Below are 13723 nucleotides of genomic sequence, written 5' to 3'. Positions count from 1 at the left end.
ACTGTTGTCTAGCTAACTAGTTGATGTGTGCAAGATGGCTGAATAAGGTAACAACTAATTTGATAACAAATTAAAAATGAGCAGACACAGCAAGATCAATTCATTTATTTAAAAATAAATGAACTACGATGCTATATCAATCAAGAATCAACAATGGATTCTGAATTACTCAGAGTGTTCCACTTTGCTCTCTGGTCAATTGCTGCTGGTGACTGGCCTTGTCTTGGATTGCTAAACTGATTGTCATTCTCTCTGTTGCCATGAGTTAAATGAATGTTGAATCAAGAGAGCGAGACATAATGTTTTTATTTTGAGTGTGCTGTTATGTCGGGACTCTGGTGTGACATCCTTGCACTTTCTACCTGTTGCCAGGCATTGGCACATTAATAATCTGCAGCATTGCTAGCGGGCTGATGCCAGCAACTTTCAGTTCTGACTCTGTAAAAAGTGGAAACCACATATGTTGATATAAATTGCATGCCAAATGAACTAGCTTGACGAGGATTGAATGAACAGTGAAGTACTTTTAACTGCAAATGCTCATGTCAGTTTTAGATCACCATACTATATGCGTCATCCTTTTCATATTGAATACAGTTCTTTAAAAATTGCAACATTTTGATTTTGACCACGTATTTCTATTGCCCAATTTAAACCAATATATATAGATGCAAATGTTATTATTTAACATGTTATTGGATGGTATGTTTTCAAAATATGAACTTCCCATAATTTTTACTAGTGAACAATCAAAAATATTATTATTCAAAGTTATGCATCGGCAAGTGTGAAAGTGAAAGTCTTGCAATTTATGAAGAAACAGAGGAAGTAATATATATTGAAGAATATATGGTAAAAGCATAACTTATCTTCGACTATTTCAAAGATGATGTGTATCTTCCTTAATTTTGCTTTGAACGCAATACATCTCATGATTTAATTATGTGGAATGACTATGGGAATAGAGATTGCTTATTCTCATGAAATGTAGAATGCAAGACCGAATAATTTGTTACTAATTACTGTTGAATTGTTTAGAAATACCATGATTTCTTTGTTTAAATGAGTAAATTATGAATTAGATTAATGATAAATAATTATGACTAAATATTCTCTTTACTATTGGAATGGTTCACTATCAAATTCCTAAATATGCTCTTTGTCCTATTTGGGATGGATGTTATCCCCGATTTGGATCAATGAATTCATTTCGAATTCAGTTATACTACCCTGATAGGAATATAACTCAATTTAGTTTAAGATTCTTTTCAGGACCTTTTGATAAATTAGTTATGTTTCTTTTCAAGACCTTTTGATAAATTAGTTATGTTTCTTTTCAAGACCTTTTGATAATGACTAACATATCTTTTTTAAAGTGCAGCAAGTGGTATTCGGTCAAGGGATGTGCGAATCAGTTTAACTTTAGCATGGGTCTCCTTTCTGCAGGTTGGTAATAATATTTCATTTTGCTGAATGAAGCTTCACTAAGTTTTTATTAGCTTTCTTTCATATGTATGGATAATTAAAATAAAATTTCTGAGCTAGTTGCTGCATCTTTTGAGGTGAAGCTCTTAAATTTTTTTGCAGCTGATGCATCATTGCACTTAGCTTTCCATGATAGATATGTACAAATTTTGACTTGCACTTGGGACATGTATGTTTGCTTTTTGATGTCTCTAGTCTCTACTAATGTTTATCTAGCGAATTCATTCTTTTAGTGGCTAGGCAGCTGAAGAGCTGTGTATGTGAATTAGAAGTGGCTATTGGCTTGTCCTATCCTGTGATATTGTCATGCTTTATCTCAGAGCTAATAATCTATAGGAGTTTGGCTTTTACAAATAAGAATAGCTCATTCTCACTTTTAGTTTGGATATTTGGCAAGCCCAACATTCTTGTATCCCTTTTTCTCTTTATGAGAGAGTAAGAGATGGTCAGTTTATTAGCTCATAGGACAAATTGGTTGGCTGTGCAAGCTGCTGTTAGTGCTTAATTGCTTGATATGTCTTCTGTGCAGAGTGTGGCCATAATCTGTGTTTCGGAGGTTCTGGTAATCTGTTATATTTACTTTATTATGTTGCATTTGTGCTCAGTTGGCTTCTTGAACTGCAAATTTCAGGCCATTCTCCTCAAGTATCTTCATCCGGACAGTGAACTTCAAGACTTCACTTCGCAAGTGATGGACATGCTTCGAGTGGATACATCCGTTGATGCACAAGCTCTGGTAGTCTTTTTCAAACTTGCTAAACCTATTATTTTAGTGCGTTGGCTTATGATCTTCCTTTAAAATCGTGCTGAACAGTTTCCTTAAGTTTTGAAAATTTAATAAAATTGTAAAGACAATAGAACATAGAGGACTAGTAGCCATCTACATGAACCAAATATATGATAGGGTAATGTTGTACAAGCATATTCAAAAATTCTCATTGGTTTCTCGGTTTCACATTTCTTAATTTGACAAGTTGTTTATTGAAGAATTTGAAGTAAGGAGGCTAGGTAATATTTCGGTTTTGGGCTGGAATACGCCCATTGGGATAAGAGTGATATGGAAGTTGGAATGACTTTTGGTGGTTCTGAAAGTAACTTGACAACAGAAGGTTGAAGTTCAAGTCCATGTTGCCAGCTAGAGTAACTTTCAAACTGTACATGATGTCTTCATCGCTTTGTCATAAGCCAGAGCAACACGGACTCCAGAACTGAAAGAGACATGAGTGTAAATTAATAGGATAACCGAGAGAGTTCATAGGTTTTTTTGGTTGTAATAAGCTCTATTTCCCAGATTTATGCTAAGAATACAATTTGGAACAGGGAGTCACAAAATTCAACATGTGACAATAATTATAGTGTCGTTATCTTCTTTCTCACTGATTCTAATAGAAGTTTATCTTAGCCGAAAAAAGCTCGATCTCTTTTACTGTAAATTGAACGAAAAGCTGCAAGACTATGAAGTTGATTTTAGAAGAGTTTCTGCTGAAAGACTATAAGTGGATCTTAGTACACTTCCTATTCACTAGATATTCACTCTTTTTCCTTCTTTTTGTGAAAATTGGGACAGGGGGTATATAATTGCTAAATTTTCTGCGTTTGCTTGTGATTTTTAAGTTTGAAATTTCGTTGGAACTCCATGGAAGAATCTGTTCTCTGCGGTTCATGGTGAGCTGTGGCAAATAATCATTGTGCCGTCCCAACCTATTGGATATGGCTCTTTTGTTGTTAGTTTTAGTTGTCAAATTAATATTATCTCTCTGGGCTGAATATGTACAATTCCAGGAAAACTAAATCTGATAAGCTTTAAGAAAGAGATGGCAAACACATTTCTTTCTTGGTTACTAACTTTTGATTATGATGGATACAATGAAATACATTTGCTTTTGGACATAAGGAAAAAATTGCGGATGCAGTCGCGATCGCCGTTACATTTGCGTTGTCGCGGAAGTGGCTTGTAACGGATGAATGGAATGGATCGCGGCCGACGCGGTGTGAATTTTCTAGAGAAATTCACATTAATATGTTCTAACCTTATTTGCGATGTTTTAGTTTATGAAGCACTATTACAACATAATATAATCAAAATCTATCAGAATATCATGTTTCATTAGCTATATTATTGATTCATAAAATATTTTTGGCCAATTTTTCAAAAGAACGGATGTAACGGGGTTTAAACGCTGTGACTTGTGGAGTTCGAGTTACAGAACGGACAATGCAGCTAGAAGTATGTGATTTTTATTATGGCGTTCCGTAACCGGATTTTGCGGAACGGCAAATCCAAAATCCGTTACAGCTGTTTTACCTTCATGATTAGAAATGAGAACTACAGTAATCCAAAATCTGTTACAGCCGTTTTACCTTCATGATTAGAAATGAGAATTATAGTCAATTTTAACATGCTGGCTCCCTTTTTTGTTCCTTTTTTTTGGGTTACTGTAAGCGACTCACTGATATATACGATATACCTAATATAGTTGACCATGGTGGAGAGGCCTACTTTTCTGCTTTTTTTGTTATTATATGCTGCCCACTGATGTATCAATGGTTTTTCAAGGCATGTGTGCTATATATTCTTAGGGTTGGTATGGTCGATCAGATGACAGAACCTACTCAAAGGAGCTTCTTAGTTATCCTGGGAAAGCAGGTTTGCTGGATTAAAGTTAGAGCTATTGATGAATGTCAATGATGTATATCGGTGTCTTTTTCAATTTATGCCTCTGTTATCTCTGGCATTTTGCAGCTTCAATCTCCTGATAGTAGCGCGCCAATGAAAGTTGCTGCACTGCGTACATTGTCATATACATTAAAAACACTAGAAGAGGTAAACTTAGCTGTTACATCTACTTTAATCTTTTTGTTGGTAATCTGATTGATGATTAAATGGTTCTTTTGACACACATATTTGTGGGTGTATTTGTGAACAATATTTGAAGGAAATAAAAAGAGTCTCTGAAGCTTGACTAAGGTTGCAACTCGCATAATATAAGCAGGAGCACGTTTTGTTTGGTTTAGATTGACATTGGCGAATAGAGAAGGAGAGAAGAAAGATCTCTTGATCTGAGGATTTAGGAAAAGTCACAGTTGAGATGATAGAGCAGAGAGATAATGATTAATGGCAGAATATGAACATTCTTGTTTAAATATATCTCCGACAATCAGGAAATGACAACTGAATAAAGTTCTAATAATTCTATCCCTTCTCGAGGGAGGTGGATTGAGCCTGTCAAATCCTCATATATTGTAATAAAATGAAATTGAATCGAAAAGGAGTGCATAGGGTGTGGACTGTGGAGAGCTGCTCAAGTTTTGTGTGTCCCTCCCATCTTTTTTTTTTTTAGGTTTGGGTATCAATGTCCTTTTCTTTGTATGGTAATATTACAATAGACTGGTGCCTGAGTTCATCCATGGTGTAGGTTCCAATGGAGTTTAGGGAAGTTCTAGATGATACCGTTGTTGCTGCGCAATCACATCCTTCACAGATGGTAAGTACTAAACTCGTCCTTCTAATATCTTCTTTTGCTACTTTATGAGATTGTTAGATCATTGCTATAGCCACAATCGGAGCAAGAGTCGCACAGTGCAGAAGCTTGGTTTATTGCAATGTCGCATAAAGAGTCATTATTGATGCGACTTGGATTTTACATCGGTCACTTTGGTGGTATTGGCCTAATATTGGTATATATAGATGTTATTGGACTGTACACAAGTATGTAACAATCTTTTACAATTCTGAAAATTATCTGTTCGGCAAGATGTAAAACCAATGCATATCAGTTAATATGTTGTGTATTGTCCGAGATTTAAAGCCACGGGCTTCTGAGTCTGCATATCTAGTTGTTTGTACACAACTACACAAGTGTAATTCTGTAGGGATTTCGAGGTGTGAAAATAATTACTTTTCAGTTTTCTCGAGTTAGTGTTGGCGAGTGTGCTCTGAATTATGAAGAACATCTTCAAAATATCATGTTGGACATTCTTTTATGAAAAGATTTTGGATAGAGTAGTGCAACACAGAAAAAATTATGGACACAAGTAAAAGGGAATAAGAACCATGCTTCTTATTTGTGAATAAAGTAAAAGAACAAAAAATATGGGGTAGACAACAAGGCGGCGTTGTCCAATCTGCATATTGGGTAGACAACGAGCCTTCCTGTACATTTGTTTACTCAAGTAAGTCTTTTATGACAATGTCCACGGGTAACTTTAAGCTGTAAGTCACAGCTTGGATGTTTTTGAAATATCATATCTTCTGGAGATTTGTGAAGAATGTGAACTACCTAATAGAACCTATTGGAAAAGGATTATGATTTTCCATTGTCTACATACTTAATCACTGTCACCTTGTCTCTGCTTCTTTAGTTTGATTTTTGCTTTTGGCAATGTGATTTATGTCGTTTTGCATATTTATCTTTATGTTTAACTTGTGTTTGGTCTGGTTTATATATGTTTCTGTAACTCATGCTTTACATTAATCTTAGGTCCGTGTTGAAACTGCTTTGACTCTGCGGGCATTGGCTGAAGTTGATCCTACCTGTGTCAGTGGTTTGGTCTCTTATGGTGTGACAATGCTATCTGCCTTAAGAGAAAGTGTTTCATTTGACAAGGTTAGATCTACATAGCTACTCCTTTGGTATGTTTTCTAGGTCATGCTTAAATGGTGTAAAGCATGATTGGCACGTGATTTTTGAATACCTTCCTTTTTTAGATGTATACTTGGTAAAAATAAGCTACTAATGTAGCAGCAATTCCTCTGTTCTTGTGGTAAATTTGCTGAATGATTCTGCTTGAAGATCAAATTACCCTTGTTTTTCTACTTATAGCTATTTTAGTTGTAAATTAACTTTCTTACTGTCAGAATATACCATTTTGATATGTGTCTTCTCTACTGCACTATGTTCAAAAGTTCATTATCTTTTAGCAATTCTAATTGCAGAGCACACTTATGCCAGAGCAATCTAAAATTTGACATATCTTCCATGTAGGGAAACACCTTTAAACTGGACCTTGATTCTTTGCACGGGCAAGCCACGTTACTTGCCGCTCTAGTTTCTATTTCGCCAAAGCTACCTCTTGGTTATCCAGCCAGGTAATGCTCAATCTTGTATCACATTCTACTTCTCTCTGTTATATTTTAATTGCAACGTTTTCCTTATTTGGAAGTTTCATACTAATTGCAACTTTTCCTTCTTTGATAATATCTTCTCTCTACCTCTCTCCTATCACATGGCCCCCACTTCAGATCTATCTCTATTTCTCTCCTCTTAACATGGGTTTCTTAAAAAATGTGTCAATGGAATATGTTGCAATAATTATAGAACGGAGGAAGTATATTACTTGGACCTTCATTTTACCTAAAAACCTGTGCCAAATCCTCGGTACTTTGACTTGGGTATGACAACACTCCAATTTAGGCCAAAGTCATGGATAAGTTTGATAAAATAGTTGAGTCGGGCACTTGGAATCTCGGATAAATTCCTGTGTCCATAATAACGAAGTCTTAACATATTTACATTATGCTAGGAATCTTTAGTTTTTAATGGCTAAGGTCCTTATAACTAATTATCATTGTTCATGTTGCTGTTATTACTATTGCTTCTTGGGTTATGATCTATTTTCTTGGTCTATGAAGCGGTGCACCTATATTGATGAAAAACATAAACCTTTGGGACCTGAGGTATCCCCATTTCGGAAACTCAGATTATGCGTGTTTCAGGAAATGGTGGGGACTTGATGTTTCCCCTGTTTCAGGAACGTTTTCATTTCCGAAACTTTAGCCGATTCCATGCTACATTATTTATATATCTTCCCGTTGGATTTGAAACAATGATGATTATGTTATTTTATAACTCATTCTGGTGCTGGTGATTACCATATAGGCGTTTAGCAATGATGGAAGATCAATTTCTGGTATTTTGGTAAAAATTGGTAGTCGTGGTAGACTTAGTCCTAATTTTGGGAGAATATTGCACTGGGGCCTCTTATGCTTTTTAGCTGTATAGTTTTTATTCTACTTCAATCATGAATTTCTTCATTCATTAGAAGAGTCACCACTCGGTCTTGTTGGTTGATTGGCTGTTTGTCTTTAACAAAATGTAACAACCCTCTTCCAAGCTGAACATGTTTGAATTTCTTTCTATTAATATTAAGTTTGCACCATGTCAGTTGCTAATCTTTACATCTTTTCTACGCAAAAATACGAGTTAACAGTGGAAAGGAAAAGTCAGATTTTTTGAAAAGTAAAGTAAATGTATTCACCCCTAACTAACTTACAATTTGAAAATTTGTCTTCGAAGTTGTGGAAATCCGCTTGATGTAATAGAAGCATCCCTGATTTGAGGTATAGTTCGTTTAAGCAATTGATTGCAACAACGCCAATTGATTGTAAATATTTGATAAACCCTAATCCGCAATTGCAATTGTCTAAGTGATTGATAAAACAATTATTCTCGAATTAATTGTTGCAATATAGCTAGTTTATGTATGCAAGAAACCAAGAGGGAAACAAGTGAGGTTGGGGGGGGGGGGGAACAAAAGCACGAAGAAATGGTTTTTAATTGGATGGAGAAATCGACAGAAGACGTGAAGGGGTAAAAATTGTCTAACTTGTGGAACATGGAAGGTAGTTAATTTTTTTTTGGAAAGGACTTATTACCAAAAAAATCCTATTACAAAGGCTTAGCAAGTGCCCTTATATCTCTCTGAAAAGATCTTAATCTCTTATGCCATGCCATGCCATGCTTTCTTAAAGGTAAGTCAGACAAGATAAAGATACAAGATTCTGTCTATCACATCTCCTTTTCTCTTATTATTCGACTTTTCCTGGAGTGGGTGACCACCTAGTTCTTTTTCATCACTAACCAATTTATAATACGGGTTGTTTCTAACATTGGTGTAATCTGACTTGCTTCCACCGTAACCTTTATTTTGCTAGATATGCATGAACTTTTCTTTTGTTTCTAGCTTTTTTATCGGGTTGAGAAAGCAACATGCATATGTAATTTTCAGACTTCCACACTCGGTCCTTGAAGTATCCCAGAAAATGTTGACGGTTTCCAATAGGAACCCTGGGGCTGCAACTGTTGAAAAAGAAGCTGGGTGGTTACTTCTAGCTTCAGTTTTGGCATCTATTCCGAAAGAGGTAAAGCAACATTCTCATCTTCTGTAATCTGATTCTGACATTTTAGCTATATGTTTAACTTCTTTGTGCCTGCAGGAGCTTGAAGACCACACTTTTGATATTCTTGCCTTATGGGCTCCCTTATTTAGTGGAAATCCAGAACTTGAAAATCGACAAAGTGGCGATTTGGCATCTAAAATATGGTAAGCGAACTAGGGACCTTTTGCCACTACTGTTGTGTGCTGTTTATAGCATCCTACTAAATTTAGAAATGAGAAACATGTGTCATCTAGCTAAAATGATGATCAAGACAGGTACTCTTGATTTTTGTAGCTGCATGAAAAGTTGGGAACAATGCAGCAGATCTGTCAACAGATGAAACTTAATGAAAAATTCAGAACTGGATGTTTGCTTTTAATGAGAAATAGAACTTCTATGGAACTTTGGCTTAGTAGCTATCAATAGGAATTATATTGAATGTTGCTCTTATTGAAAAGTGAAACTTTCATGGAATTTTGGCGCTGCTCTTAGAAACTCATAAATTTGGTATGCTAGATTGGTTCTGACTGGTGAAGCTGGCAAGGGTTAGCCTAAAATCTCGGGAGGGTGAGCCAAAAGCTTTGGCCTGTCTGGCCTAGAAAAGGGCGGACATGGACTTGTAGATTTTATCTATATTGGCTGGACTTGTAGTTTATCCTAAGTCTGCATTTGAGTGTTTGGTCAGCTATTTATCAGTAGAGATTGTAAAGCACAGTAAAGGAACGTTTTGTTGGGACTTTCCGCCTATTAAATAAAAAACAGAGAAGCTGTCAGCTTAAATTAGTGAAGACAGAAGTTTGGTGTAGCTCTGGTCATTAGTTGGATTACGCTGCATATTATGCAAATTGTCAACATTAATATATACAGTTTATTTCAGGGAAGGAAAATTTAGTACATGAAATTTTCATGTTGTTCTGAAAGAATAGTTTGTTGTCCATCAGTTTTATGGGGTTGTAGCGTGGGGAGGGGGGAACAGGGGGGTAGTAGGCAGCACAGCTGCATATAACCTGATCAAAGCTCTTTCCATATGTCTATTTGTCATTGTGGGCTCTTGCATAAGTCCATTCCATAATTGCCAATAACTGTAAAAAGGATTCATGGGTTTGTCCTATACTTGTTTCTTTTATAATTAAGATGTTGGGAAATTGTTGCTGAAGTTTCTGTGAAATATGTGTTTGTAGTGTTTGGGCAGCGGCAATTGAAGCACTTACAGCGTTTGTTAGATGTTTTCTTTCTCCTAAAGCTCTGAATTATAAGATTCTACTCCAGCCAGTGCTAGTCTATCTTAGCAGGTATACAGTATCTTATTATATTTTTGGTTAATCTGCAAGACTTCTTCTGGGCTCTGTTTGTTTAACGTGCTGACATTTTATGAATTTCATGTACTGAGCAGTGCATTATCCTACATTTCTTTTATAGCCGCTAAAGATCTTCCTGGGACAAAAGCTGCCCTGGACGTGTTCTTATAAGGACGTTAATAGCATTTCAGTCACTCTCTGATCCAATGGCATATGAAAGTGATCACCATAAGCTTCTCCAACTATGTACAGGTCCATTTAGGTAATATTGAGCAAGATGGTTTTTTGGATATTGCCATCTGTGTTCGTGGATGTATTATCCTTTTTATTTGTTTTGCTTTTATGGTGCTGTAAAGTTATTTTGTCTTTGTCAAACTGCTGAAGGTTTGTGTCCTTGTATACCTGATTACAGGAATCCTTCTGCTTACGAAGAGAGCTCATGCTTGAGACTGCTGTTAGACAAAAGAGATGCTTGGTTGGGGCCATGGATTCCTGGAAGGTTTTCATACTTCACATTTCAATTTAACTATTATGTCTCTTCTTTTGTTCCTGATATTTATTTTATGTTTTTTATTATTATCTTTCAATTAGCTATATCCAAGAGAAATCTGTCAAATTAACTAGTGCATATGGGGCTTCAAAGAATTTCTCATTGCATTTATTTTGCTGCTAAGACAAGGGACCTGTCTATTTGAATCTAAAATCGTGCTACAGGGTCCAATACCCCCCCCCCCAACACCCCCCCCCCCCAAAAAAAAAAAAAAAAAAAAGCTCTCAAAAAGAAAAGAAGGGAACATAGAATATAAATTACAACAACAACAATGCCAAGGCCTTAAGTCCAATAGAAGAATGTCATATTCAAATGTAATATAGCTCTCTGATAGTTATTGATTGTAATCATGCAGGGACTGGTTTGAGGATGAGCTTCGTGCTTTTCAGGGTGGGAAAAATGGTCTGATGCCCTGCATCTGGGATCCTGAACTTTCTAGTTTTCCTGAGGTAATCCTCTTATCTGTGAATTGTGAGCATTAGGACTCAGTTTAGTAACGTTTGGGCAATTTGGCCCTTCTTAATCAATTTTGTCTACTCATATATACTCTATTTAACTCTAGTAAGGTTAAAATATCTGAAATTATTTCTTTTGAAGATATAAAGTTGGCAACTATAGTTCTTTTGCACGAGAATTTTGAGGTTAGATCAATCGATCACTAGAGAGCCAATTCTATATGTATATATGTATGATCAATTGGCAAATTGAATTATTGGTTCCATATTTGCAACAATTTGGTCGTCCTTGTGACCAGAATTGGGACCGCTTGGTATCGGTTGTGGGTACCTGGTCGTTTTGATAATTCGTAATTAATACTAACATTAGCGACTATTCTAGTATTTAAGCTAAAAACAAAATCTAATTACAGTCACTTAAGTCGGAGAGAAATTACAGCGAGAGCATCTTGTGAGAGTGCATAAAATCATGCCTAGAAGTTTGAAAAGAAGAACAATCATGATAATTTCAACTTTCAAGGTTGGACTCGCTTAACCAAAAACCCAACCGGTTCCCCTTCCATATGGTTGGGGACTAGAAATGGAACCGGTTTTAAGTAATTCCCATTATTGTACCTGTGTAACCAGTTCCCATTTTCTGTACTCGGCACCAGACAACTGGTTCAGGATCCTGAACCGGGTACCCGGCTATTTTGCTTATTCCTACTGGAGATATGGCAGAGACAAGGTTTGGCCTTTGGGTTTCAAGGGATTGGGCTAGGCAGGGGAGGGAAGTGGATTGAATAAGGTGGGGTTGCTGATCTCTTCTTGCAACAAAAAGGGGGGGGGGTATTTCGACGTCTTTGTACCTGGCTGGGTAGCGGTAGCCCCCCTAGAGAAAAGGATGACTTTAGGGCTTGGGAAGACGGCAAGGAGAGGATGTGATTGTCTGCTAGAGTGGAAAAGACAACTTAGATATTTCTAATAGCAGTTGCTGATCTCCTGTTTTTTTCATCTAAAATTGCCTGGATTGAGTTTTCTCATTTCGTGCATATTGTGTTCACAGCCTCACATAGTTTTCTTTATTCTTGATAACTACTTCCTCTGTGATTCCTTTCCCCTTTTATCCCCAACAGTTATGTTTTTTATTTCCTTTTCCTCCAACCCTTTAACTTCGTGTTTTACTTTTTTTTATTGTTTGTTAATGTTGTCTTTTTGTTTCTAACTTGAAGCCAGAGAGTGTGAGTAAGTTGATGGTCAACCAGAAGCTACTGTGTTTCGGGACAATGTTTGCAGTTCAGGTACAATGCTTACTCTAAACTTTGCTGCTCTTTCTGAAGGCAAACCATAACTGGATTTTGCTTCTCTATGCTCATTGGTCGTGCACCCTTTTCTCTTTTTTTTCTTCTTCCTCATTCATTTTCTCAGGATAGTGGGGGAATGCAGTCACTACTTGGTGCCATCGAGCAATCTCTCAAAGCTGGGAAGAAACAACCATGGCATGCAACCCTTGTCAACAATATATGCGTTGGGTTGCTTGCTGGCTTGAAGGTTTCCATTTTTGCTTGTGTAAATCTAGCATCTGTTATATCTAACCTGTTGCTGTGGTCTCAATTCAACCCTTGTTGTGGACAATGTTTGCAGGCTCTGCTTTCATTTCGTCCTCAACCATTGAAGTCTGAGATATTAAGTCTTCTGCAGAATATCTTTCAGGTAATTATTTTCTAATCGCTTGACACTGTGAAGTATCTACTATAACACCCCGACCTCTCATGGTTGCGAGTTGTTATCAAATGTTACATTTAGGACCAAAAACTGGCCTCACCGTCCTAATCCGATTTGTCATCCTTTAAAACTTTCTAGTTGGTCACACATCTTAAGATTATTCCCAGCAGAACATGCTAAAGTGTGGAGTAACTTAGTATATAAGCTCCCTAAAAGGAAGGTGCTCCTTGTTGGTATAGCAATATAGGTAGTGCCATGAAATCCTGTTAAGCAATCGTGGGAATTAGGCTCATATTGATGGTGCCATGATGGTTGGGATAGTTCACTAGATGTGGTCATAGGCTCATAGCGGTGGTGCTTCAGCCCCCTCTTTGTGTGATTGACTCGAGCCAAAGAGAAATGAGTGGAAAAGTGAGGAGGTTGGAACATTTTAGCACGACGATGACCCACGACATACGGCTGGTGAGGCTCCGGAGCGGATAAGGTGGTAATTATACCAGAATTGAGAGAGAAAAAAGTATCTACTCTTGCAGCAATTATATACTTCCTCCATCATGTTTTAACTTTTAAATGAAACGCAGGGGGATTGGCACGGGGATTTAGGAGAGGAGAGAGATAGAGAGAAAGAAAAAGAGGGCCCATGTGATGAGGAGAGAGATAGAGATAAGTAAATACCAAATAAAGTAATGTTTGATTTATTTTGGAATGGCCTAAAATGATAAGTGTTTCATTTATTTTAGTACAGAGGAAGTACTATGCATCATTGTCGAAATACATATATTTCAGACATAAACAGCTGATCTAAGGATCAGGATTAAAAGGTTATAATGATTCTCTAGTTAAAAAAGTTATTATAGACTCTCTGGTTTTGCAGAGTATTCTGGCAGAGGGTGATATATCTGCATCTGTGCGTAGAGCATCATCAGAAGGCCTTGGATTATTAAGTCGCCTTGGAAGTGATACTTTTACAGCAAGGATGGTTAGTCTGACATTTGTGCACATTATTACGCTCTTCTTTTTATATTCGTTCTGCTTTTCTTCCCCTCTCTTTGCTGACATTTCTGCCGCTTCT

At 36.7% G+C, this 13723-nt stretch overlaps 1 protein-coding gene across 1 annotated transcript in view; it reads left to right on the top strand.

The window, feature by feature from the left end:
- LOC104905844 (protein SWEETIE) overlaps positions 1-13723 on the top strand; it is a 39389-nt gene that overhangs the window by 5669 nt on the left and 19997 nt on the right. Inside the window, 18 exon segments of the mRNA XM_010694482.4 lie at positions 1382-1446; positions 2117-2221; positions 4043-4132; positions 4229-4309; positions 4902-4970; positions 5967-6092; positions 6471-6574; positions 8494-8626; positions 8702-8808; positions 9826-9936; positions 10038-10102; positions 10105-10204; positions 10355-10441; positions 10848-10941; positions 12159-12227; positions 12355-12477; positions 12571-12639; positions 13526-13630. Of these exon segments, the coding sequence (XP_010692784.2) occupies positions 1382-1446; positions 2117-2221; positions 4043-4132; positions 4229-4309; positions 4902-4970; positions 5967-6092; positions 6471-6574; positions 8494-8626; positions 8702-8808; positions 9826-9936; positions 10038-10102; positions 10105-10204; positions 10355-10441; positions 10848-10941; positions 12159-12227; positions 12355-12477; positions 12571-12639; positions 13526-13630 (1703 nt within the window).

The sequence above is a fragment of the Beta vulgaris genome, chromosome 2 (genome assembly GCF_026745355.1).
Source record: "Beta vulgaris subsp. vulgaris cultivar EL10 chromosome 2, EL10.2, whole genome shotgun sequence".
Lineage (NCBI taxonomy): Eukaryota > Viridiplantae > Streptophyta > Magnoliopsida > Caryophyllales > Amaranthaceae > Beta > Beta vulgaris.
Note: the sequence above shows the minus strand (reverse complement) of the source record. Positions and strands in the feature narration are given on the sequence as shown.